At 55.7% G+C, this 25,108-nt stretch overlaps 12 protein-coding genes across 12 annotated transcripts; 6 read left to right on the plus strand and 6 right to left on the minus strand.

Annotated features, from left to right (window-relative positions):
- Window positions 1-344: 344 nt before the first annotated feature.
- CPAR01_14148 (uncharacterized protein) lies at window positions 345-1,850 on the minus strand (the record flags this gene model as incomplete). Its single annotated transcript, XM_060498399.1, has 1 exon — window positions 345-1,850. The coding sequence occupies one exon, from the start codon at window positions 1,848-1,850 to the stop codon at window positions 345-347; it is 1,506 nt and encodes a 501-aa protein (XP_060343133.1).
- Window positions 1,851-2,379: 529 nt separating this feature from the next.
- CPAR01_14149 (RNA polymerase Rpb6) lies at window positions 2,380-3,088 on the plus strand (the record flags this gene model as incomplete). Its single annotated transcript, XM_060498400.1, has 4 exons — window positions 2,380-2,414; window positions 2,466-2,735; window positions 2,826-2,945; window positions 3,052-3,088. The coding sequence occupies 4 exons, from the start codon at window positions 2,380-2,382 to the stop codon at window positions 3,086-3,088; spliced, it is 462 nt and encodes a 153-aa protein (XP_060343134.1).
- Window positions 3,089-5,391: 2,303 nt separating this feature from the next.
- On the plus strand, window positions 5,392-7,029 carry CPAR01_14150 (tyrosinase central domain-containing protein; the record flags this gene model as incomplete). The annotated part of the gene is made up of 5 exons (XM_060498401.1): window positions 5,392-5,648; window positions 5,785-5,941; window positions 6,018-6,093; window positions 6,164-6,762; window positions 6,871-7,029. 5 exons carry the CDS (start codon window positions 5,392-5,394, stop codon window positions 7,027-7,029), a joined length of 1,248 nt encoding a protein of 415 aa, XP_060343135.1.
- A 444-nt stretch (window positions 7,030-7,473) lies between these two features.
- Window positions 7,474-8,994, plus strand: CPAR01_14151 (uncharacterized protein; the record flags this gene model as incomplete). Its single annotated transcript, XM_060498402.1, has 3 exons — window positions 7,474-7,650; window positions 7,714-7,995; window positions 8,044-8,994. The coding sequence occupies 3 exons, from the start codon at window positions 7,474-7,476 to the stop codon at window positions 8,992-8,994; spliced, it is 1,410 nt and encodes a 469-aa protein (XP_060343136.1).
- A 672-nt stretch (window positions 8,995-9,666) lies between these two features.
- On the plus strand, window positions 9,667-10,221 carry CPAR01_14152 (transcription factor subunit Med10; the record flags this gene model as incomplete). Its single annotated transcript, XM_060498403.1, has 2 exons — window positions 9,667-9,706; window positions 9,779-10,221. The coding sequence occupies 2 exons, from the start codon at window positions 9,667-9,669 to the stop codon at window positions 10,219-10,221; spliced, it is 483 nt and encodes a 160-aa protein (XP_060343137.1).
- A 706-nt stretch (window positions 10,222-10,927) lies between these two features.
- On the minus strand, window positions 10,928-11,128 carry CPAR01_14153 (uncharacterized protein; the record flags this gene model as incomplete). Its single annotated transcript, XM_060498404.1, has 1 exon — window positions 10,928-11,128. The coding sequence occupies one exon, from the start codon at window positions 11,126-11,128 to the stop codon at window positions 10,928-10,930; it is 201 nt and encodes a 66-aa protein (XP_060343138.1).
- Window positions 11,129-11,215: 87 nt separating this feature from the next.
- CPAR01_14154 (tetratricopeptide) lies at window positions 11,216-13,437 on the minus strand (the record flags this gene model as incomplete). The annotated part of the gene is made up of 3 exons (XM_060498405.1): window positions 11,216-11,519; window positions 11,571-12,732; window positions 12,789-13,437. 3 exons carry the CDS (start codon window positions 13,435-13,437, stop codon window positions 11,216-11,218), a joined length of 2,115 nt encoding a protein of 704 aa, XP_060343139.1.
- A 1,564-nt stretch (window positions 13,438-15,001) lies between these two features.
- On the minus strand, window positions 15,002-15,334 carry CPAR01_14155 (uncharacterized protein; the record flags this gene model as incomplete). Its single annotated transcript, XM_060498406.1, has 1 exon — window positions 15,002-15,334. One exon carries the CDS (start codon window positions 15,332-15,334, stop codon window positions 15,002-15,004), a length of 333 nt encoding a protein of 110 aa, XP_060343140.1.
- A 1,609-nt stretch (window positions 15,335-16,943) lies between these two features.
- On the minus strand, window positions 16,944-17,858 carry CPAR01_14156 (uncharacterized protein; the record flags this gene model as incomplete). Its single annotated transcript, XM_060498407.1, has 2 exons — window positions 16,944-17,359; window positions 17,417-17,858. 2 exons carry the CDS (start codon window positions 17,856-17,858, stop codon window positions 16,944-16,946), a joined length of 858 nt encoding a protein of 285 aa, XP_060343141.1.
- Window positions 17,859-19,007: 1,149 nt separating this feature from the next.
- On the plus strand, window positions 19,008-19,520 carry CPAR01_14157 (uncharacterized protein; the record flags this gene model as incomplete). The annotated part of the gene is made up of 2 exons (XM_060498408.1): window positions 19,008-19,284; window positions 19,369-19,520. Coding segments are annotated over 2 exons (429 nt in total), but the record flags the coding sequence as incomplete, so codon positions are not given.
- An 810-nt stretch (window positions 19,521-20,330) lies between these two features.
- Window positions 20,331-22,958, plus strand: CPAR01_14158 (spindle pole body interacting protein; the record flags this gene model as incomplete). Its single annotated transcript, XM_060498409.1, has 3 exons — window positions 20,331-21,179; window positions 21,238-22,482; window positions 22,539-22,958. 3 exons carry the CDS (start codon window positions 20,331-20,333, stop codon window positions 22,956-22,958), a joined length of 2,514 nt encoding a protein of 837 aa, XP_060343143.1.
- Window positions 22,959-23,407: 449 nt separating this feature from the next.
- On the minus strand, window positions 23,408-24,412 carry CPAR01_14159 (S-formylglutathione hydrolase; the record flags this gene model as incomplete). The annotated part of the gene is made up of 3 exons (XM_060498410.1): window positions 23,408-23,497; window positions 23,558-23,662; window positions 23,732-24,412. 3 exons carry the CDS (start codon window positions 24,410-24,412, stop codon window positions 23,408-23,410), a joined length of 876 nt encoding a protein of 291 aa, XP_060343144.1.
- Window positions 24,413-25,108: the final 696 nt, after the last annotated feature.

Below are 25,108 nucleotides of genomic sequence, written 5' to 3' on the forward strand. Positions count from 1 at the left end.
CAATGTTTCGTCCTGATGCGTTTTCTGGTTTTTGCAAAGAGGGAAACGATTAAAGGTGTAAACGGCTAGGTTCAATACAGTTTTCTTGATATCTTTTGAGCGCTAGTAGCTAAGCACCTCTTCCATTTTCGCCCTTTGTAGTATATACAGTATTCATCAAGTTTAAAACGCAACAAACTTTTTGGTGACCCCCTTGTTTTTGTCTATCAGGCTTTTTTTTGTCGTGGCTCACCGTTTCCGTGGCCGGGTATCTAATACTGTCATCAAAATCATGTTGCAAATTTGCCGGTTTTCGTCTTATCTTTCCTTTTTTGGTCTGGTTCCCCCCCCCCCCCCCCCCCCCATCAGACGATATTTCCCAACGCAGGATCGACAAACTGGGAAAAGTCCTCGTCGATGAGCGCGCGCATGGCTGCTTCTTCCTCCTGCCACGTCTGCGGCGGCGTGCCAAAGTCGTCGGCGGCACCGATCCAGAAGTCGTCGTTCGGGTTGGCTGGGTCACCGCCGACAAAGTCTGTGACGCCGGGGATGATGCCGTATAGGGGTAGTTCCGGCATCTCGCGGTCGCCGTCAAAGGGGGCGAGGTCGGCTTCGCCGTTGGGGTTGCCTGCCGCGAAGCTGGCGAGGGCTGCGTCGATGTCCATCTGCGGGTCGCCGTCGCCGACGCTGGCCACCACTGGTGGAGGGTGGTCCTCGAGATGAACTTGTAGGTCGTGGTGGCGGATGAAGCGGGCGCCGCAGCCGGGTATTGTGCAGAGGATCGTGCGCTTGGTGCCGGCGAGATCGTCAATGATGTTGGGTGGCTTCTGATTCGGCACCGGACGCTCCATGCCCAGATGGACGTAGCGGATATGGTCCTCGAGGTTGGCCTTGGTGACGAAGCCTCCGCCGCAGCCCTGGTCGTTGGACCAGATTTCCAGATCAGGGGAGCCCGCGACGTCGACCTCGCCGCAGACGAAGCGGAAACCTTCGTGCGCGGTGCGGATGTGGACGGTAAGATTGTGCTTCTTGGTGAACTTTTTGTCGCAGCCCTCCCACGTGCAGGCGACCGTCTTGCGGGCGTCGACGGGGATGCCCGAGTGGCGCATCTCCACGTGCCTCTCCAGCTCCCACTGCCCGGTGCACTTGTACTCGCAGAAGATGCAGTTGAGATGCTCCTTGCGGATGTGTGCCTGGAGCAGCGAGATGGACGTGAAGCCGACCTTGGTCTCGCCGTCGCCGCCGCCGCACTCTTCGCACCAGAACTGCGGTTCGCTGTGGTCGCGCTTGGTATGGTTCCGCAAAGCCCCCTGGGAGTCGAAGCCGGCGCCACAGCCGGGTGCCGTGCATGGGTATGCGTGCGTGCCCAGGTGTTCCGACCGGATGTGTCGCTGGAGGGTGTTGTGCTTGCGGAAGCTCTGGGCGCACGGCGGGAAGTCGCGGCACCGGAAGCGCTCCTGGCCGGCGTGGACGTCCTGGTGACGGCGCAGTCTCGTCGCCGTCAGGAAGGACTTGCCGCAGTCCTCGTGGGTGCAGACGTAGGCCCGCTCCTGGGTGTGGGAGCCCTTGACGTGCTGGCGGAGGTGCTTCTCCTCGCGGTAGTCTTTGTCGCAGCCGGGGTAGGTGCACTTGAACGGTCGGTCGTCCGTGTGGGAACGGAGGTGGGCGGCCAGACGGGCGGGCCGGTTGAACGTCTTGTCGCAGTCTGGATATGTGCACGGGATGGTCTTGAGGTCTGAGGGGAATTTGCGGGATCGAGTGGTGACGGAGGTCTGGCCTGTCATGACAGACTCTACCTCGGCGTCGGCGGTCGAGCCGGAATTGCTGGCTGTATCATCGTAGTCGTCGTCGCTGGCAGCTTTCCCTCCCATCGTGTTAGCCAAATCGCACCAAGTTGTACTTCGAAAGCGGGCTCACCAACCGGTGTCTTCCAGCGCCGCTACCTTGGATCTTTTCAGATCCGGGGAGGCGGAAGCCTCTTGGGCCTTCCGTTTCGTCATGAGGAGCGATTGTGATCGAGCATTGCCTGCCTTGCCTGGGCGATGAGAAAAAAGAGGTCGATTGCCAAACTTTTCGAGAGCCGATGAACTTATTTCCTGGCAGAATTGGCGGATTCCCGGGCGGTCTGGCGAAATTTTGTGCGCTGCACCAGCCACGGGACGAGGGGCCGGGGTCGACTCGGTCCGGATAAGCTATTTCCTCTTGCTGATAAGACTAGTGCGGACCCACCAGGGGGAACTCTGCCCATCGCAGCAGCCTCGTCAATATTTTTTCACGGCTGGGTCCAGCAGACGCTCCGCTTGCGACAATCCAACATCACGCGACGAACGTAGGAACCAGGACGCAGCAACGAACCACACCATTGCGGAAGTCATCAATCCCATCAATTGAAACCTCAAGATGTCTGACTTTGGCGATGACGATGTTGGCGGAGGGTAAGATTACATGCACTTGCGTCTGCGGCGCGACTGCTAACCGCGATTCAGCGACGAGACCATGTACGAGGACGAGGCCGCCGACTACTGGGATCCCGAGGTTCCTGCGGACGATGAGGAAGTCGGAAGGGCAGAGGGCGACGAGGAGGACGCGGACAATGTCGTTGCATCGGGCGACCCCTCTGCGGCAGCGAACGCGGGCAAGGGCAACGAGAAGTCGCACCGCGACAAGAAGATTCCCGATGACCAGCGTACGACGACTCCCTACATGACAAAGTACGAGCGCGCCCGTATTCTGGGAACCCGCGCCCTGCAGATCAGGTTCGTCAAACCGCAATCCCACCCAAAGCAAATACCCCGCGATAAAGTCGCGATGCACGCGGACAAAAACAAGCTAATGCATGGGATTAGTATGAATGCGCCGGTGCTGGTGGACTTGGAAGGAGAGACGGATCCTCTTCAAATCGCGATCAAGGAGCTCCGAGAGAAGAAGATCCCTCTCATTGTGCGCCGCTACATGCCCGACGGATAGTAAGTGCCGGACGACAAACCCCTCCCCCGGACTGTCCACGCAAGCTTCGTGGCCATTCTGCACCGTTATCTTGAGCCATGCCCGGCTAACCTTGCGCGCCAATAGCTACGAGGATTGGACCTGCGAGGAGCTTCTCCAGTGAGGGGACTACTGACTTTTTTTTTCTCTCCAAACTTTTCGGGGGACAAAGAGAGACGCGCGACTAGATGCAAGGCACCTTATACCCATCTCCTATCGTCGTTGCCTCAAGAGTAGTCAAATGTCCGAGCAGAGAGTTTCCTACCATGGATCTCATTACCAGCTCGCTTCGCCGTTGAGCCAGACGCTCGCAGGCAAGCTTGAGAAGAGACGTTCCATCCAAAAACCGTTATAAAAAGAAGACACACCACAGGGGTTAGTGTGCTGTACTTTGATTTTGCATTGAGCGTGGCGTTTTCTAGGAAAGAAATTGGAATTTTCAGACATCAAAGAACCATCTCAATTGTGAGAAGAAAACCTTGAATCCCAGTTCTCGTACTCTCGTCACTTTCTTCTTGTTTCTATTCGCTTTTCCGGGCTGAAAATAGCGGACTGCAGTGATTCATCACAGGATTACGTGGTCCTGCTCAGATCCTCGCTTCGAGTGGCAGCCTGCAGTGTAACCAGTGGGAGAGTGGGAGACGAGCCGGTATGCACCTTCCCAACACTGAGAAGCGTCCCTACCAACCCCCGCCGAAATTAAGCGAGGTGTCCGGCTTGGCGAGTCAGCGAACCGATCGTCGCTTCCTTCCCGGCCGCGAGCCTCCCGCCTTCCGGAGCGCGACGGGCCACGGACCTCGGCGCCGTCAAGCCGTGGAGCTGTCCCCTTATCGATGAGGATCGACAACGTCAACGTAAACAACAACGTTTTCCTTCTTCTATCTGAGCTTACACAGCCCCGTTCACCCCAGGTCCCACCTCTCGTCCGATATCTCACAACTTAACCTAGGTACAAGGTTGTTTCTGTTTCCCTTACCTCCCCACCGCCCCCATGTACCTCCTTCCTTCTTTCAACTAAGGCTTGCCGGGGTGGCACGAAGAAGCTTATGGGCGACGACTTGGCCTGCACCTGAGGCTGAGGCTGGTGGGCAAGCTAGAGAAGGTTGGGAGAGAAGACCGAGAGGGAAAAGCTTAGCCAAGACCATGCCTAAACGACGTATTGGATCTTGTCTTCATTGGCTCAGATGCTCGTCAAAGGGTAATTGACGCCGAATAGCTTACCTTCTGATCCAAGCTTCTGGCAATCGTGGTTCGATCCGCCCAAATATGTCTACTAGACTAGTTCACACTCTATTGCTTCCAACGAATACACACTCAGCCTTTCAATCGCCTCTTTCTTGGCATGAAGGATATCTGGATAACGCAACGGATCGAGCCGGGCGCAACTACCAAGACGACCAGCATCATCCATTTTCCCACACTTTGATTGTGAACAGAGAGCGAAAACGAAGGAGGGGGACAAAGACCGACGACGCTTGCTAACACGGCGGTCTTCTCTCCTTTGCAGCCTTCCATTCCCTTCTACATATCCCACATCACTTTCCCATCGCCTTGGCTCGGACCTCCTCCGCCGCGCTCGGCCGACCACGTCTTCAATGTCCACCGTCCACGAAGCATGCGGGTTATCGTCTCTGCTTCACAGCCTTCACTCCTACTCTGGCCCCCTCTCTTCCCCGTCTGGCCTCTCGAATCACGCCGTCCATCACGGAAAGCAAGCTGGGTCTCTTCTCCCGTCACCCGGAAGACCAGAACCACCACCATCCCGTCCACACCACACCTCAGCTCCCGAACGCGAGACCGCGGCTGTCCGGCTTGGCCCTCACCCAACCGGCGGGCTTCTCACATACTTCTCTTGGCTCCGCTTCACTTCCAACACTACGCCGTGCTTCTCAAGTACAACTCTTGGCGCTTTCCCGCCCTTGCCCTCCTTTTCCCACAAACCTGTACACGTATACTCACAGCCATGAAAGCGTCGTCATGTCTGTCTATTTTGCTCATCTTCCCCCCCTTGTACGTCGTGATCCCTGTGGGTCTGTATCCCGACTAGCCGGGTAGCTTTGCAGCTGCTTGTGCTTGTCACCTTCTCTGGAAGAGGAGGAAGACGAAGGGTGGCAGAGGGGCAAAATGAAGCTTCGAACACGTTGATCATCGCCGAGCCCATGGCACGACATGTTCACCCTTTCTCTTGGCAAAATATTGTGGACTTCCAACTCAGTATAAAGAGTAGAGTCAGTGACCGCCCTTTCGATGAGAGGGAGATGGCTGGACAAGCAAGACATTCCAATCCTCAGCCTGGCTTCCCCCTCCCCATACCTCTTTCGGTATATTCCATTAGCAGCAGAGAGCCTTTCCAAGCCGGCACATGCTCGCTTCTTTTCTATAAGGCCCTTTTCCGCCTAGGTCCACAAATCCTTTCTCAGTTTCACAATGCTCCCTCAAGCATCTGTTCTCGCGGCCGTCTTGCCGGCGCTGACGCTGCTGCTCCCAGGCGGCGTCTATGGCCTCGCGGTGGCGTCTAGAGCGACGAACTATACCCAACAAGCCATCGACTCGGGCGCTGTGCTGTCTGATCTCAACAAACAGGCCTACAGCAACGTTCTTGCTCGTCTCGGGAACGCGACTGCGGCCGGTCAGAACGGGACCGCGCAGTGCACAAAAGACAATGTCAGAGTCCGTCGCGAGTGGTGAGTCTTTTGATACCAGTCTTTTGGGTCTGATTTGTACCTGGCCCAGTCTTGGGTAAAGGGGGAAGAGGATAGGGCAGACAATTTGATAAGGAAGTAACTTGTGGACTGACATCGACTGTGCTTTTCTTTACAGGAGAAACATGCCGGATGAAGAGCGCATTAGGTACACCGATGCCGTGACCTGCCTCCAGCAGCAGCCGGAGTTATTCACCGAGATTGCCGGGTCCAAGTCCATGTTTGATGACTTTGTGGCCCTGCACCAGGCAGCGACGCTTTACGTTCACCTGTCGGTAGGTTATCGACCCAGACGAAGCAGTTTCTTGTATGTGTAGGAGAACCTCCCACTAATCGGAGTACTCATCTCAGGCAACGTTCTTCCTCTGGCATCGCTACTACATCTGGACATATGAGAACAAGCTGGAGTCGGAGTGCGGCTACAACGGTACGCTTATCACTCCTTATACACATGCTCTAACATGAAAGCAAGATGAGCAAGACTAACACCACGCCAGGATCTTTCCCCTACTGGGAATGGGGTTTCGACACGGCCAACCTTTCCGCGAGCCCCGTCTTCGACGGCTCCGCGACCTCGATGGGCAGCGACGGCGTCCCGACCCCTCACCAAGGGCTCGTCCTCGTCAACGCGTGGGATAACACCACAACAGTACTCCCCGCCGGCACAGGCGGCGGCTGCCTGGCTTCGTCCTCGGCCCCATTTGCCAATCAGACGGTCCACCTCGGCCCGCAGGCCATGCCGGACTACGGCAACGTCACCTCCTACAACTCGGCCACGCCCACCGACGACAACCCGCGATGCCTGCGCCGCGATCTCAACGTCTACCCGCTCCAGCGCTGGGCCAGCCTCCGCAACACGACGGACCTGATCCGTGACGCCGCTGACATTGAGAGGTTTCAGGCCGTCGCACAGGGGGACTCGCGGTACGTCGGAACGGGCCAGCTAGGCGTCCACGGGGGCGGGCACTATGCGCTAGGAGGGGACCCTTCGAGCGACGTCTACCTCAGCCCCGGTGATCCCGTGTTCTACCTTCATCACGCTCAGATGGACCGTCTCTACTGGATCTGGCAGAACTTGGACTGGCAGAATCGTCAGGTCAGTTGTCAACTCGCACAGTCTTTGCTTTCACTTACTTGCCTTCCTCTCATCTTCTTTTCCTTACTTTGTGATGATCAATGAATGAGGCACTAACTTCCGCCATAGACAATTTTCGGTACGAACACCACCATGAACCAGCCGGCTAGCGCCAATGTGACACTTGACGACTTGATGTACATGGGACCTCTGGGCGCCGAATTGTCCCTTCGCGATGCCATGGATACCGTGAATGGCCCATTTTGCTACGTATACGCATCGGACTGAGGAGACCGCTGTATGTCAGGTGAGCTTTGGAGGGGCTTGAGTTGGTCTGTGTTGGCAAGTTGCGATACAGCATTCTCATTTTCTCATAATAGCGGTGCATGTGTGTAAGATAGACAAAGATAATAGAGAAGAACTGCTGATCATCGATTTCTTGCACCGAGCGAGTGACAAGTGATGTTTGCCAAATTGCAGCAGCCGCGATGTGCGGCTTGATGGGACGCATGGGAAGGAACGGAGTCTCGGACTGTTATAGTAGTTGCAACCACTGCTTGTATCTGAAGTACTTGCATTTATAAACAAACAGTTCCTGAAGCACCTACCTATTCTTATGCTACCGGTGCATTTCTCTCCAGACTTATCCGCAGACTTCAGTACCGATATCCATTCATTCCCACGATAGGGACTATTCATGCCCGTCCCAGATCAGGACATCCTCCACGAGATATGGCATCAACGGCGCCTACCCCGTTCACCTGTACCTTCTGCTTCCAGCCCTCCGCCGGCCCTTCACACGTCATCGGCCGGGAAGCCCGCCTAAGCTGCTCGCCCTGCTACGGCGCGTTGATCGATCTGGCCATCTGCTGGGTTTGCGGTGAGATCGTCTACCGGGGAGACGACTGCGTTAGCTTGGGGTAGTGCTTCTGGCATCGCGCGTGTTATGGGTGTATGTTCTACGGGAGCAAGCTCATCTACCGAGGGGTGCCTGTGCTGGACCTCTTCGACGATGGTTTCGATGCCGTTGTTGATGGGAGGAGCATGGCTGGCAGGATTGCTGGAACGGAAGGCAAGGGGAACATGAAAGAGGTGGAGGCGGTGCCGCTTTGTGCTGCGTGTTGTGTTGGTACGGAGGGGGAGGACGTGGTGCAGAAGGGGTTGGGGAGGGTTGAAAGGGTTGATGGTGGACTCGGCCGCGCGAGATGGGGTGCTGGTGAGACCAGAGCCGGGCAGTTGAGGAGGGCTCCGGCGGTAACTTATCTGAGTGTGATGAGGGAGTCGATGCTGACTTCACCCTAGTCTATCCGATCTCTCAGCCCAGACTCGTCATCATTCCGCAGAATAGGAGACGGATCCCACGACGAGAGCAGAGGGTATCTGGCAACACCACCCGGAGACTCTACGATATACGTCTCCATCAACGATCCCATCGGCCAACCTGCCTTCAAGCCAAGTCCAACGAAGCCTATACCGATATGGATGCAGCCATTTCGGGGACTTGAGCAACTGACCAGTGAAGAGCAGAAACAAATCTATGTGTCTCATCCACTCTCTGGCCTCTCGCAGACTCCAGCGACGTCAATCTCCGGGACCCCCTCAATAGGGTCATCGAATTCACTTACACCGACCATCAGACCAATTACACCGGCCCGCTCCACATCGCCGCCGCAAACACCGCCGAGGTCTCGTTCGATCTGGACGCCGTCTGAAATTCGACGAGCACCACCTCTCTCGTGGGTCAGCAACGAGCCCCTCAAGCGGCCGTCCTCTCGATTTGCGCCCCGTCTCGAGAAGTCGGACACGACGACGTCGTCGGGTTATGTCACTCCGCCAGAGACGCCCTCCGAGCAGCAGACGCGGTACAAAACCCCACCGCCGCCGCCGCAGCCGCAGTTACGGCGAGTGCGGCCGCAGAGTCCACTGGTCCATGCTCGTGTCCCACGGCGTCACGCCGTGCGTCGAACGCCTCCGCCTCAGTCGTCCGAGTACCTAGAGCGGTACAACCCCATCCGGTCCCCGTCGCCGCGACCACGGATCACACGACCAGTCATGTCAGCGTTCAGTCCACCCAGTCGTGCCAGAGCCAGCTTGGTGGTGTCGAGGCATGCGACTAAGGATGATAGTAATGGCCCTCCTCCAGATCCGAACCAAAGCACGGAGAGGCTTCTATCGGATGGGGCCGACTCGCCCGGCGAAGCGGGGAAGAAGAGGAATTTGCAGGCTTTACGAAAGCTGTTCAGCGGAAAGTGAGGAAAGTGGCGGGGCAAGCATGGCAGACCCCAGAGATGGATTAGCACTTGAGCAAGTATCCTTTACCGCTAGTGATAGTGTGGAATGCGGGAAACATTCGAGAATAGAATATATCTTCAGCAATGGATGCCTCAATGCTAATCTCACAACTTTGTGGGCTCTTGCCGGAGCCTCGACAGCATGGCTGAATCGAGAAGCATAACTAATCCATCTGGCTGTAACATCATCCCTCTGATATTCATGTAGAGGGGTTATAAGACTGGAAAGCCTCTTCACAAATAAAGACCGGGGTCGCGACATAACGGCTTTGGTCGCGCCAGGGACCCCGTCTGCAGTTGCACTTGTCATCCCTGCAAGTGCCCCCACACTCACCCGCAAGGTGTGTGCCACCGGCCCATCCCGCCAACTGAGGTGGCTAGCACCAATTCCATCCATCCATCCATCAATCAATCCAGACACAACCTCGACCTTGATTACTTTCCACTGCATCCCGCTAATTTCTCAGCCTCGTCCCTTACAGCGCAACCTCACATTTACCCACCACAACTTCCATCAACCGTTTCTCGACCGAGGCGCTTGTCCCATCCGCGTCGGATTGCTGTCCTCCACCTAAAGCCAATAACTACACAGACGACAATACGCAGCGAGATATCGCGGGGGCCCGTACCCAAAATGGCGCCGATAGACAAACCAACCCCCGAAGAGCTGGAACGTACGTATAACCCTCACCCACGTTGCGCCACCAGGCATTTCACTAACGCACACATGCCCCCCAAAAAAACAGAGCAACTAAAAGACACAATTCAAGACCTCTACCAAATCCTAGTCCAAGTAACAACCTACAACGCGACCCCTTCCGCGCCCACCGCCCCGGCCCTCGCAGACTCGGTCCAAGCCCTCTCGCACTCCCTCCAGCGCGTCCACATGACCGCCACAGCAGGCGCCCCGCCCTCCCCCGACCTCCCCGGCGCGCTGCCGAAAATCCCGCCCGAGCTGGTGCAGTACGTCGAGAACGGGCGGAACCCGGACATCTACACGCGCGAGTTTGTGGAGCTTGTTAGGCGCGGGAATCAGCTCATGAAGGGCAAGATGAATGCGTTTGCGCAGTTTCGGGATGTCCTTGCGGATCATGTCGAGAGGGGCATGCCGGAGTTGAGGGAGGATGTTGGGCGGGTGCTTGAGGGGGGCAAGGTTGTTGGGAGCGGGAAGCCTGGTGGTGCGCTATGAGGTGCGCTGTTTTTCGGGGGTGTTTGGTTTACGAGCTTCGGGGGAGGCCTTGAGAGGATCAGGACATGCGGTCTTCGGGGAATCCGGGCAGACGAAATGAGCGCAAGCTGGAGACGACCAAGCGCCAGGGTTGGATACCCAGTGGTGAAGGTGCATGGAGAGAGTTTGATACCCAGAGACAGACAGAGTCGTGTGAATAGCACGTTACGCACCATAATGGAATATACGGACTAATTAGCAACGAAATTAAGCTTGTGCTAGCAAGTCTTTTCCACACGACGTTTGCAGAGTCAATTTCCAGCTGGTCAACTATGCCTAACTTCGCGCGCAAGAAGAAAACACACGACAAAATTTTGTAGGGGCATCATCACTCATATGCCCCTTTCAATGAGATATGCAAGACGCCTTCCAACCCATCCTTTCCCCAGGTTCGGTCATGAAATTCGGATTGGTTTCTGAGGGATATTGTTTGGTCGTGAACTCTTCTTCTCTCTTCTCTGTTCCTCTTCCCTCTCTGTCCCTGGTATGTCTCTACAAAAAGGGTTGTAAAGGTGTGAAAAGGAAAAAAAAAGTGGCAAAGAGAAACGTAAAAAAAAGGGACGATTTGGGTCGATCGATGCCTGGGTAAAAAACGCCGCCCGTGACACTTTTCTGTGCGTTTGTAGTCTATCCGGATCTGCAGTCGAAAAAAAAGACAACACAAAACTCATTCCCCGCCGCGGAGCCGTATGCTCAGCTTCCGGGCCCCTATGATGCAAATGTACACGAATCCCACAGCTGCCGCTACCAGCAACAGGAGCTGGAACGGGACAAGGACCAGGGCGGCCACGATCCAGATTCCATACTGGCGAAACTTGTCCACAATCCGGTCGCCTTCTTCTTGGCGCCGCTTCGTGTGGCTCTTCATCGGCTTTGCAGCGAATGAGCCGCCCGTATTTTGTCCCGACTCTGCTGACTCGTCGGATGTTTCTGCTTCTTCCTCCGACTCGGATTGTCAGGTCGAGAAGTTGAAACCGCGTCCGCCGAAGCCGCCGGCACCGCCACCTCCACGAGGGCGGCCACCACCGTCGGCAAAGTTGAAGTGCGCACCACCGCCACCTCCGCCGGGGAAGCCGCCTCCATTGAAGCCGCCACCGCCGCCGAAGCCGCCGCCACCACCCATCATGTTGAAGAGGATCTCGGGGTCGATGCCGCCGTGCATGCCGCCCATACCTCCCATGCCGCCCATGCCACCACCGTGGCTGAACATGTCAGACGGGTCCATAAGGTCCTCGCCGCTGTCGTAGCTGGCACGCTTCCTGCAAACGGGATTAGCAAATAGTGGATAACGTACACACGTATCAACTTACTGAGAGTCACTCAGGGTCTCATAGGCTTCTCCAATATCCTTGAAGCGCTCAGCAGCCTGTTCGTCGTTGGGGTTCTTGTCCGGGTGGTGAATGATGGCTAGCTTGCGGTAGGCCTTCTTGATCTGGTTATCATCCGCGTCCTTCTCAACCCCGAGGATCTTGTAGTAGTCCTTGCGCTGGCTCTTCTTCAGCTCCAGCTCAGCCCGGCGCACCTCCTTGGCGATGCTACGGTCCTCAGGATCCAACTCCTGGATGTTCTTCCACTCCTTCACAGCATCCTCCCACTTGCCTGCCTGGCCATATGCGTTGGCCTTGGTCTTGCGAGCCTTGAGGTATGTTGAGTCCAAGCTGATGGCGCGCTCGCAGTCAGCAATGGCTGCGTCGTACTCCTTGAGCTTGATCTTGCACAGCGCTCTGTTCTGCAGAATCTTGGAGTTGGTGCCACGGTTGGCGGGATCAACCTCGAGCGCGGCGCTGTACTTCTCAATGGCGGACTGCCAGCGACCCATCTTGTAGTCCTGATTACCCTCCTCCTTCATGCGGTCGAGCTTCTGCACGATTCTGAGGTACTTAACCGCATCCCGCATGTCGGGGTCGCAGCTGATGGCCTTACGGAAGTGGCTGACAGCCTTGTCGTTCTCACCCTGGGCGTAGAGGGCACGACCGCGGAGCACCAGGGCCTCGGGGTCCTGGCTGTTGCCTCTCAACAGGCCCATGGCAAGATTCTGCGCCTCGCCGAGGGCGTTGACGGTACCCATCTTGAGGTACGCCTCACCACGCATCAGCTGCCACTTGCGGGGTCTGGAGGCTCCGAAGCCAAGCTGACGCTCGGCCTGGTCGAGGGCGTGGAGCACCATTGATCCAGCAGTGCCGTCTCTCAAGGCACTCTGCGCAGCGTTGACGTGCTTCAGCATCTCCTTGGCCGAAGCCTGGTCCTTGGCTGAAGGAGGGGGGTTGATGCGACCGAAGACGAGCAGGGCCTCTTGGGGCTGTCCCAAGCTGGTGTAGATGCGAGCAAGTCGGAGAAGGATCTTGGGGTTCTCGGGGTCCAAGTCGGAGGCACGGGTGCAGTCATCGAGGGCGTACTCGTACTGGGTGTTGGACATGTATGCAGCAGCGCGGTTGCTCAGATAGGTAGCCGAATCGGGGACCAACTCGATGGCTGGAGCAGACTTGTCAATTTGTAGCCTAGACAGATTCGCAATCGGCAACACTTACCCTTGGAGTATTGAAGAATGGCATTCTTGTAGTCCTTCTCCTTGAAGAACTTGTTGCCAGCAGCCTTGTAGGCCTCGGCCTCGTCCTCCGTCGTGGGGACTGGACTGGAGGGGTTGGACTTGTGAGGGGGAGGGGCTGGAGCATCGCCATTGCCGTTAATATTGGTGTTGATGCCGTTTGGCTTGGGCACGGAGAAGGAAGTCTGCGCAGAGGGTTGGGGTGCAGCAGCAGCGGGAGCGGCAGCAGCAGGAGGCGAAGAAGGCGCCGCGCTCGACTCACGGTCGATATCCATGGCGTTTCCACTCATGGCTGAGAGTGCAGAAAGTCTCTTTGCACGTTCTTCAGGAGGGAGATTGAGGGGGTGAGAATCGAGGTCGATTTTGCTGCTCCTTCGTGAGCCGGGATCGGTGGGGTGGCGGCCAAAGGTGCGGGAAGTGCGCGACGGCTTTGTCTCCCTAGGGCCTGGGGATGCAGGTTGGGAGGGTTTTTTGGTGGGGGATTTTGTCGGCGACTTGATGGGCGACCGGGGCTTTGTGGGCGACTTTGTGGGAGAAGAAGCTTCAGAGGAGGGGAAGTAGCTCGATTCTTGGTGGTTGTCGTCGTCGTCCTGACCTTGCTTCTTGGACGATTTCTTTGCGAAGAGCTTCATTGATAAAGCAGGCGACCCTCTGAGGGGAACCAAAGAATGCGCAGGCTTATTTTTTTGTTGGTTAATTAGGTAAGGAGGGTCGGCACACCTCGATGCAAGGTTATGCTTGTGCACCAGATTCCCCAAACCACAATAACGGGCCTAGTGAAGGAGGGCGGGCAGGCAAGAGTGCGGAAAAAAAGCACCTGCTATTTTTTTTTTCTTCTGGGCTGCTTGGGTGCGTCCAGTGGAAGGCAGCGGAACCTTGCCTTGACTCGGATGGATGAGTACGGGAGAGGGCGGCTTGTGCGGAAGTTGATTGCAGATGGTCGTCCCAGTATGTTCGTTCGTATCGAAGAATCCCGACGAATACAACGATGATGAGGCAGTGTGGTGTGAGTGAGCGAGGTAGTTGAAGTGTGAGTGAGAGTAAGGTAGGAGAGGAGAAGAAGAAGACGGATTGGCTGCTCCCGGAAGGCAAGGTTAGGTGAGGGCGGATGAAGAGGGAAAAGAGGAAGGAAGCCCAGGCTATTGAGAAGAGGCTCGGCGAGAAGACACACAGCCCATCGGAGTGGGCACTGGAGGGGAGATACAGCCGGCGCAAGCTGCAGGGTGCTTTTCCAGTGAGGAAGCAGAGCAAAAAAAAAGTATCCGTTACTTTTGGGCAAAGCCGATGGATAGAGGAGGGGGAGGGGGGCGGGATCTGTGGAGAGAGAGAGCGAGAGAGAGGAAAAGATTCGAGAGAAAGAGGCAAGTAACGATGCAAGCAAAGCAGGAAGAAGAAGCTTTAGGAGCGGGATGCACAAAGTTGCTTTTCTGTTGTCATCTTTCGGTAATCCAAGGCAGGGGGACAAGAAAGGCCAAAGGTGAAATACCGAAAATCCCAGGATTCATCAAGCGAGACGAGCCTTAGCTGTGGCTGTCTCTCCCACCTCCAGGGGGAGGGACTCGTGTAGATTTATCAGCTGTGCACAATTTTTTTCTCCCACTCTTCCATCCTCATCTTGTTGCTTTTTCCCGTCTGCCAGGCCTGTTGACTGGTTTGCCTATTCGTCCGCTGTCCAGTGCCTTATGGATTACGGGGGAGACGGAGACTGGACAAGGTCACCACCGTATGCCCATGTGCTGGGCTGGCTATGCGTGATGTGGAAAATGTGCTAGCTGGGTAGCTGTCCATACACAGCTTGCCATGCAAAAAGATGTACATTGTACGGATTATGGTACGAAACTTACGCCCACAGCCTACCCGGCAGGCACAGGAGATATCCTCCCCCCCTGGACCAGCGCAGAAGCAGGACCGCTGCGACCGCAGAGAAACACAAACGTGGATGTACAATAACGGCTCTGCTGGGCAACTGGCACATGGCAACTCCCATTGGGGAGTGGCCATCACCAACGGCACCCAACCCAACTCGGTATCGAGTACATGCAGAACTGCGTGTCACTTGCGTGTGCTGAGCTCTGCATGCGAGGTAGATGTAACCAAGCACCACCTGGCACCTACCTAATACCTTACCTTACCTTACCTCAAGCACCAAGAGATTTGGAAAAAAAAAAAAAAAAAAAAAAAAAGAGTCGCCCGCCACTAAACCCAACCCCACAAGAAGCTTGTCCAAACGGCCCAGTCCCGTCTCCCGTTGACTACTGGCAGTCCCCGCGGAGCCAATGGTACGCTTGGGGACCGCAACTTGTTTACCGTGATACCTGCACCGTAGTGGATGAAGGGGATCGTCGGACGACCGCCACTGGACCGTTGTTGAAGTGTTGACCTGGTGTCCTGTCGTCTCCTAGCCACCCTTATTTCTTGTTGTCTTTTTTTCTGGTGGCCAATGACCAATGGTATACCAGGCGCAAGAACTCTCGCGGAGCTTGCCAAGGGGACCAGGTTGAAAGTCGTCTGGGTATCCGTATCATGCATCCGTATGTCTGCACTCCGTACGGAGTCCATACAAATATGGGAACTGGGCTTTCCACTGACTACGCAGTAGAAAATAGAAACAGACTAGGATGATGGCTAGACTTGGTTTCGCGAGAGAGGGGGGAGCTTGAGCTGTTCAGCCTCCATTTGGAGGGTCTCCATTTCCAGACGGGACCCCCAGAAGGCGATGGCGTCAAGGCGTTTGCAGGGACCCAAATGACCTGTCTCAAAAGCTACAGTGAATGTGATGGGTATCATGTGGATGGACGAACAGAAGAACGGATGTTAAACTCAGGGACGTTGTTGACGGGCAACAGGAATACATTACATCTGAATTGGCTCCCAACTGGCAGGAGCATCAAAGCCTAAAATCCTACGGTAAGGTAGGTATTAGCCCAAAGGCACCTGCCGTCACCTCATGTCTCATCCGTCCGACGTCCCGGCTCGGATACAGACGAAAATCGCCATATCGGGGCGTTTGCAACCAACGGTGACCCCTTCCTTCTCTTTCGCTGCAACCCAGCGGGCCGGTTCGAGAAGGTTCGGTGGGGCCCCGTCCCGGGACCCTGCACAGTCAGCGAATCAGCCTTGACGGTTGGCCGCTGTCATGGAACCCTTGGAGGCTGCTTGGGGTGGTCCGCCGAACCGCCCGAAGAAAAGCGTTACCGTCTCTGATGACACCCGACCACTTCCTGCACCGTGGGAGCGTGGGAGAGGGCCTCACCTCATGCCTCAGGTCAGACTTCTCTCCGTTCTGTATGTACATTGCGGATAGACAGTGTCAGGTCTGATGAAAAGTCCCTAGTTTTTGGAGCACGCAGCGACCAGACCATCCAAGGACCCATGTCCTAGTCGCCACTACCGCCCGCCCCTTGGAAATATGTGTGCTGCACTGCGGGTGCGAGTGCAGGCTGCAGAAGGGGGCCTGGCACTGGCTGATTTGCAGCAATCCCATCCCCAACCTCCTGCAAACCGAGCTGATGGCATCACCATGGCCCATCCCATGCCGCCCTCTTTGCCGGTTCACAATTTCCGCCTTCTTGACAGATCTCGTTGCTCTCTCATAGTCAAGAGCTACAGAAGTATAGCGGAGCGAGCGGGTCGTCAACGTCTCTCACGCATGCAGGTCGAAGCCAAAGTCATACATCGTGCATGCACTGCCCGTTCAACGGGGGTGCCTGTCTCCCAGCCTTTCTCATTACCCAGAATCCCATATCGCGTCTCGATTTGCGAGCTTGGATGATGTCCTCGAGCTTTGGGGAGCTGCGCCCACCCGATCTCGGTCACACATCTTCTTCCCTCACTCTTCATGTTGTCGGTGGTCACATCAAGTGCCTGCGGCTGCACGTTGTCACCCTGGACTCGGCGCTAAACGGAAACCAAACTGCCATGCTGTGAAACCCAGCCGAAATTATACCTGTTATTACCGTGCTCCTATGTGCTTGATGCAAATAAAGTACAGTCATGTCCAAATGCGTTCATCAATCCTCGTTTCCATGTATTTGTGCTTTCATCCCGGAGAGGTTTGTCCCCACGTGCCTCTCGCTCATGTCGTCACCAACAATTACCTTGATTCCCCCATGCGCCGCGTACCTTGCCTGAATTAAGCTCAATCCTCAGATCCCTCCGCCGATGCGGCTTCGGATGTCGTATTGCTCCCCATGATGGAGTTGACAAAGTCCTGGTATCTAAACACCTCACGGCGATTTCCTAAACCGCCTTGCATGTTGCGGTTGAAAGCTCGTCTGCCGGTGAATCCCTCGATGACCTTTTCAACCTCGGTCTCTGTAAGCGGTCGCTCGCCAGGCTCTGGCGTGGTGTGCAGAAGCGCATCCCGCAGCTCCGCGAGGTCGATCTGTCCGCTGTCATCGTCGTCGAACGCTGAGAAAGCAGATAGCAACTCGGATTGTGGTGATAGGGAGGCAAGCATCGTAGCAAGGGAATTCAGGAACGCAGCCATTGTCATCGTTTGAGGTGTTGATGGCGGGAAGAAGTTTGACACGTCGGAGGGTTTGGACGGCAGGCCTGGAAAATTTGTTAAACGAGGGGACTCGATTGATATGTTGAGTTTTCCAATCTTACCCAACTGATTCAGCATGTCGGCTACATCTTCCCTATTGATGACGCCATCGCTGTCGCGATCCAGGACCTCGAAACCCTCTCGAAGCTGTCTGACTTGCGCAGGTTGTAAATGCGATATGGCGTTCCCATGGCTCATTGTCTTCTTCAAACCGGGCCGCAGAGGCTGTGGCGAGGCCATGGTGGTGGTTTCGGCTGTGGGTGTTCGTACTCGCGGCGTCTTGCTCTCGGCCGTGTCTGTTGGGGTGGTTGGGTTGCCGAAGCGCCCGTTGTTCGTAGCGTAGGATGCCTTCGTGGGTGACCCGAAAGGCGTCACTTGTGTCACTTGGGTCGTTGAGGTCTGTCGGACTGCTGATGGCGATGCTGGAGATTCTGGTCGTCTGAATGGAGAACTGCGAGGAGAGCCATGAGGCCCTAGTGGAGAAGGTTTGTAGCCAGCGGGCATTGCCTGTTGTGGGTTCTTCAGGTCAAAATTCATGCGACTTTCTAAGAGATGTAATGATCCGCGCGCGAAATGGGCCCTAGCCTACCATATCGAAAAGGTGTTCGGGGCGGGAGCAGCTGTGGGTGGGAAATAGGGAGTGCCTTGCTCTGGATCTTTGATGCCGCGCGCCCACTTGGCAGCAAAGTAAACAATGAGAAATATGGGGATTGGGCCGAGAGACGACGGTAAGCGTACGAGAGACAAGTAGAGTACGGCAATGTGAAGAAGAAAAGCAACTGCTAAAATTGCGTATCGCGTTTCTGGTATCAGTATCGAATAGAATGTATTGTTGAATGGTTCTGCGTTGGTTATAAAATGGCGTTGTAGTTCAATTGTGGAAAGGTCCGACCCAGAGCAGAGACAATAGGTGGCTTTGGGTGACAGATGAATGTAAACAGAGGCGTCTTCTCCGTGACAACCGTAGCCTTGCATGACCCTCCCGTCCGTGCATGGCAATCCCGGGGGGAAGGGGGGAGAGCCTCATCCCTCAGGGAGGGGGGGAGGTGTGGCTGTCAATATGTGGCTTGATCACAATTCCCTGTGTCAGCTGCCAAAATGAGACTCTCCAGCCACATGGGTTTCATGTAAGGTCCCTTGGGGCGCTAAGCAAAAATTAGGTTGAGAGCGACAGCTCGGACCACCAATCTCTCAAAAGGGGAAAGCACAAAGGACATGGGAAGGCGGGGGGGAGGAACGTGGAAAGGGGAAGAGGCAGGAGGGGACCAAGGGGGTCCTTGGGGGCAGCCGAGAAAAGAAGGCCCTGCCTTTCCAGTTCCATAGTAAGGGAAGGTATTCGTCGGTGGGTGGTCACTGATGCCAGGTGGTGGGCAAGCCGCAAAAGGAGGGGGGCTTGAGAGGGATTTTAGGAGGGAAAAGAGGACACTGAGAATCCGTGATCAGCATTGTTCCCGACGCATTCGTCCAAGGCTTTCTCGCTTTCTCTCGCAGACACTGCCCACTTGGCTCACGGATACGGATCCCAGCTTGAGCCCACACTCGCTGTCAACTACCTGCCTGCCTACGACACACTAACAGCAACGTAGGGCCGCCTCGTGTCTGTTCTTCCCTCTTTGTCTGTCCCCGGGCTGAGTGTCTGACTTGACTGACAGATTGCCCGTCTGTGTGTCGGTCGATTGCCCACCAGCTGGCCCTGGCTTGTCTGGCTCCTCCGAGGTACGCGCGCTGAAGAGTTCTGAATCTGAATCTATCCGTAACCACGACCTGCTCTACTCGTCACCTTTGACTAGCCCCGAGCGACACGCGGAGGGCCGCCAGTATCCGGCGACCACCAACCAGAGGTCCTTGTCGCGGCAATCCATCCAGGGGCACACTGCAAGACCTCCCCCCTCCATCTCAATCCGACGCCCTGTTTGGTTCGCACCAAGAGGTGCGTACCTTGCTTCGGCGCGCCTTAGCTGAGCATTATTCGAGCCGGTGGGGGATCGAATTGGATTGCACAATTTTAAAAAAGAGGAAAAAGAAGCACCGCACTATCAACTATCCCCTGTCAGGAGTCCTGCCTGGTTTGGGACTCCTAGAAACCTTTCTGTACGCACTACTCCGTACGGAAACCTACCTTTAAGAAGTCAAGGATACCAAGAACGCCTGCGAGCAACCCAATAAGAACCGACGAGACCAGAAGACCAGACCAAACGTCGAAGCAGATCATGTCTCGGTGATTTTCTCTTCCACGCATTGACGCTTTCTGCATCTGTCCCCCGACAGGATATACCTGCTCTCTCCCCCTCGTGTGCCGGAGGGGCCATCCTGTTTCCGCTGGTTGGCAAAGACTGGTAAATGTCAGTCACTCGCCTGCATCTGACGTTTCGAAGAGCGCATTCGGCTATCGTCTGAGAACGCCTCCACGCGCTACCCTGGACTTGAATACGGTTACCTACCGCGCATACCTACACCACCTTACCAATACCGCTCCTGGACTACCTTGCACCTAAGGATACAACTACGTACTATACCGCCTCGCCAACTCCGTCCTCCCGTTCCCTCGTACTCCGTGCTTCGTACCCATCTACCCTTCCGTCGCCGCCCTTCCCCCCCCTCCATCTCGCATCTTGCATCCTGGCCCATCGACTCGCACTCGGCTTCAAGGACGCCCGACCTCCAATCACCTATTGTACGATTTCAGCGACGACGACCTGGCAAATAATCACTTGATTGCCCTTGTTAATGTCGCAGCATCACCGTCGAATGTCGTTGGCTGCGAGCCGTTAATCTTTCTGGGAAATTGTCAGCAAAGGGCTCCCACCATCGTCGCATTTCTCGATCGGAGACAAACCTACTTTTGCTGCACCTCCACGAACGGACCTCTCGACTGCATTTGGATGGCTGTGGCTACCGGCAGCCTGCGCAACACCTGGAACCCCCCAGCTACCGACCTGTTGAACAACTCCGCAATTTAACATTGCTTTCACAAGCATGGCTTCGACCCAAGCTGCGCTGCCGTTCCTCACGCGCAACTATTCAAACACGCAGACCCAGTACCCTCCACCGCCCAACGGCCCTTGGCCTAGTCGTCGCACTTCACTCTCCAGTTTCCCAGCTTCGCGATCGCCTTCGTCAATGTCCAACACATCTCGCCCGTCGCGATCTCCCCAGCCGCCTCCCATCGCCGAGACGGACCGCTCCTCGAACCCGAGCTCAAAGTCAAAGACACCGTCCACTGGTGTCTCGTCACAACACTCGTCGCTGTCTGCCCCGAGGCGATACAATCCGGATGCGCATCCTCCTCGCAAGTTGCGCTCGCAATACCCGCGAGGTTCCACCGAGAACCATGTCGAGTACATCTTGGTGGCCTCGTTCGATATAGATCGGGGCCCGGTCATGGAGCACCAATACCCTGTTTCCATTACCGGCGACGAACATATGCTCGCAGAACTCATGTTGCCCGATCAGGCCCATGTTCGGAATCAGGACTGGACTATTTTCTTCTTACACAAGGACACGAGCCAAGAGGAAGAGGACGAGGAACGTAAGGCGAAAGAGGCCAGGAAGAGGAGAAGAAGGCGTTTGCGCAATCGCGCTGCTGGCATCGTCGACGAGGAAGATGACGGCGCGGACTTGGACGAAGATGAGGGGGACCTCGATGACTTAGACGAATACGACGACGAGGATTCGGACGACGGCGAACCCGAAGGCGGAGAAGGCCCGCCGTTGATCTATGTTCTGAACTTGGTCAACACAAAGCAGGACAAAACGGTCAAGAGAGGTGCTGTTGTCAAGGCGATGGCAATCTGCACGAGGCATCCCTTCCTGCATATATACAAGGTGAGAACTTGCTAGCCTTCTGCTCCCCTCGCTTGATCAGCCGGCTTACTTATATCAGCCCCTTTTGTTGCTTGCCTTGGACGAGTACTTTAAGGCGCCCGTTCCCGAGACGCTGGCGATGCTCTACGATGCCGTCAACGCAATGGACCTGTCTCTCATGCCGAAGCTTAGCCTGCTTGAGAGACACCTGCTTTTGGCTAGTGATAACAAAGATCTGTTCGTGGAAAAGTTTGAGCAAATGATTCAAATGCGGATAGCCGAGGACCGCGGCGAACACCTCTCAGATCAGCCTTTCGATGCAAGTCGAGACCCTCCAAAACTGCCGGGTGTTTCTAGAGCAGGAACAAAAGCGCACGTCGAAGGTGCTTCGCAGTATTCGGTTCCAAGGGACACACACGAGTTTGAAAGCAGAGTCATGTACAAGGGCATACCAATTCCCATCAAAGTTCCCGTCGCTGTCATGCCGGAAACGGTGGGCGACTTTTCTTTGATCAAACTGATCCAGAAGTTTTCGGAGCCACAAGGCAAGGCGCCACAACCGTTCCCCCTGCATCCTCAATTGACGACAAACGGCCCGCATACGCACCCCATCATTGTATTGGTCAATGCGTTGTTGACGCAAAAGCGGGTGATCTTCCTGGGGCACAATATGCCATCAGGCGAGGTTGCGGAGGCAGTCTTGGCGGCCTGCGCCTTGGCATCCGGCGGTACGCTCAGGGGCTTCACGCGTCACGCGTTTCCTTATACCGACTTGACCAAGATTGATGATCTCCTCAATGTTCCCGGCTTCATTGCTGGAGTCACCAATCCGACATTCGAACTGCACCCCGAGTGGTGGGATGTATTGTGCGACTTGCCTACAGGCCGAGTCAAGATCAGTAGCAAGATCGATTCGGCTCCAGTAACGGAGGGAATGGTCTACTTTCAACAGCAAAACCCGTCATACGCTGGGCTTGTCGGAGGCACCTCCAAGGTCGCGGCCGAAAGTGATTTGACAGGCGACGCGGCTTTCATGCAAGATATCCTACGAAGTATCGCGGCAAGGCACGGTGAGAGAGTAATACGCGCCAAATGGCGAGACTGGGTTATCAAATTCACGCGAATCGCAGCTGCGTTTGAGGAAAGTGTGTACGGCGCAAGTGCTCTTTACATTGGCGGCGACGAACTAGAGATGGGTCCGGTGGGCGTGAACGGGCACGGCTACGTGTGGCCTGATGAACAATCGAAACACAAGGAGCTTGCGGGTAATGTGACGAGGATCGAAGGGTGGAGGAACACAAGAAGCTACTACAGCTTCATCCAGGTAAGGGAGCCACGGAATCTGTCCCTGTTCTCAAGGACTTGAACTAATCGTCGTAGGATCTCGCACTACTTTACACAGTGAGGCCGTTGAAGGGCCTCGACTTACACCACATGCACGACCGACTACGGACACAACGGCTCAACCCGATGCAAAGCAAGGAAATCTACGCAGCGTTTCACAAGTATGTCCACTCTTACGACGAGATCTGTTTGCTGTTGAGCGTTGCGCCAGAGTCGCATGCTGGCCTGTTCTACGTCGCACTTGGCCTCTTCCACAAGGACCGCGAAGTGCGCCTCAAGACGGCCGACCTGCTGGAACGCATTGGCGAGCACGAGGCGGGGCAGCACTGGTGGAAGGCTCTCAGCCGGTTCGAGAAACTGGCCTACAACCGCATTCGCAAGGAGATGGACGCCGAGATGCGGGCGAAGCTCGAAAAGGAGGGCTTGAGTCCCGAGGTGGAGAAACGGGTCAGCTAGGCGCTTTTCCTGACTTCTTCGGTTGCATCTAACTAGACATACTCCCATCACGGCCGGCGCTCTCTCTCTCTCATACTACCCGGCACCGGCGTTTCTGCTATATCACACTCATGTCATGCGCAAAATACTCCATGCGGCAGGAGAATAGGTGCTTTTGGGGGGGTTTTGTTTTTTCTCTTCACGAAGGTCATGATTGGAACGGGGTGGATGAAACGTCGATTATTATTCTCAAATTTCAAGAATCTCAGCAGCAACCTACTACTACCCTACTTAAAAAAGAAGAACTACATGTCGACTGCGCGCACGCAACGTCTCTTTGTCCTCTCGACATCTTTGGTATTCCGACGCGGCTTGACCTTTGGTTCCTTTCCCTCCCTCACTGCGTGCTCCCTGATCATTGACGTCAACGTTATCGTTTACTTTGTTTACAGTCTTGTCCGACCTTCGAGTCACGCGGAGCCGAGACCCAGGTGCTTGGCAGCGTGGTCTACATGGTCCTTGGCGAAGGAGGCCATGAAGAAGTAGGAGTGGTCGTATCCCTAAATACTCTTGTCAGCGTCTAAAAGTTTGAATATGACGATGAATTAGGCTCAACTTACGTAGTGGTATCTCAGGCTCAGACCCTGGAGGTTCTTCTCCTTGACGACCTTTTCAAAGTTCTCGGGCAGCAGTTGCTTCTGGATGTAGAAGTTGTCACCGAGGCCCTGGTGTCTCTTGTATTAGTGCCAGCTCCCATATGCGTCATTGTGATCATATGAGCTCAAGAAACTTACGACATCAATGAGGGCGTTCAGGGGACCGTAGCTCCAGTTCTTGACGAGCTCGGTGGAGTCGTGCTTGGCCCACTCGGCGCGGTCGTCGCCGAGGTATCCCGTGAAGGCCTTCTCGCCCCAGGGGCACTTTGACGGGTTGGCGATGGGGGCGAAGGCGCTGACGGAGCGGTACATGCCCGGGTGGCGGAGGTAGAGCGACAGCGCGCCGTGGCCGCCCATGGAGTGACCCGTGATGGAGATGCGGGAGCGGTCGAGCTTGCCTGCGAACTCGCGGAAGAGCAGCTCGGGGAGCTCCTTTGTGATGTAGGTCTCCATTTTGTAGTTTTGGCGGAAGGGCTCGCGGGTGGCGTCGACGTAGAAGGAGGCCGCCTCGCCAAAGTCCCAGGAATCGCGCTCGCCGGCGAGGTCGAGGCCGCGCGGGGAGGTGTCTGGGTAAACGACGGCGAGGCCGCGGGCGGAGGCCTGGGATTGGAAGAAGCCCTTTTCGGTGCAGTTGTCCGGGGTGCAGGTCAGGCCCGAGAGATAGAAGAGGACGGGGACGGCGCGGGTGGTTGCCTGCGGGGGCAGGTAGAGGTTCACGGCCATGTCGGTGCCGGTGGAGTTTGACTTGTGGGAGAGCTTGAGGAGCTGGCCCCCAAAGGAGGTGATGGTCGCCTTGGTTTGGAAGGTTGCGGTGGCCATTGTTGCTATTTTGCTGTTTTGGGTATCAACTATGTGTCAATTGGGTGTTGAAAGGGGGGTATATAATGCTGTTCGTTATCAAGCAAGACGAGAGATGTTGAAGGGAGTGGGGGAAGAAGAAGAGCTTGAAATTATTCTATGCCTGGAAGAAAGGAAAAAAGAGAGGACCTGGGGGTTATCAAGAGGGAGGGCGGCATCTGAGGAGGTATAATAAATAAAAACACCGAGTTAAGTCCACTCGAGTTCAGATCGGAGAAGTGGAGGAGGAGCACAGAGAGAGAGCTTGGCTTGGCTTGGATTCATCTCTACCCCCCTCCGCCTCGTCCTGCCATTGACCGTTTGTCCCTCCTTCATCATGATGCCAATTTTACCCCACCATGGACCGCCGAACGCCCAGCAGGGATGCAGGAGCGAACCCCTCCAAGGTCTCACCCAGCAAGGTGTGCCGTGTACAAGTGCTGCTAGGCGTCTAACATACCAAAGGTGGTAAAGCTACCCGGCAGAGGAAAGTACTTACGTACGGCTAGGTATAGCTACAGCTACTCCGTACGAATACCTAAGCTATCTATCGCCCGGCGATCCAGTTTGCGTTTGTAACGCATTGTGTGGGTGCGAGGTCTTTTCACTTCATGCTCTCAGCTGCGACGAACCCCGCATTGTTCCTGCGGGACCGGAGAGAGGGGAGAGCTTTCTCTA

Source organism: Colletotrichum paranaense (assembly GCF_030867605.1).
Source record: "Colletotrichum paranaense strain IMI 384185 chromosome Unknown Scaffold_14.1, whole genome shotgun sequence".
Classification (NCBI taxonomy): Eukaryota; Fungi; Ascomycota; class Sordariomycetes; order Glomerellales; family Glomerellaceae; genus Colletotrichum; species Colletotrichum paranaense.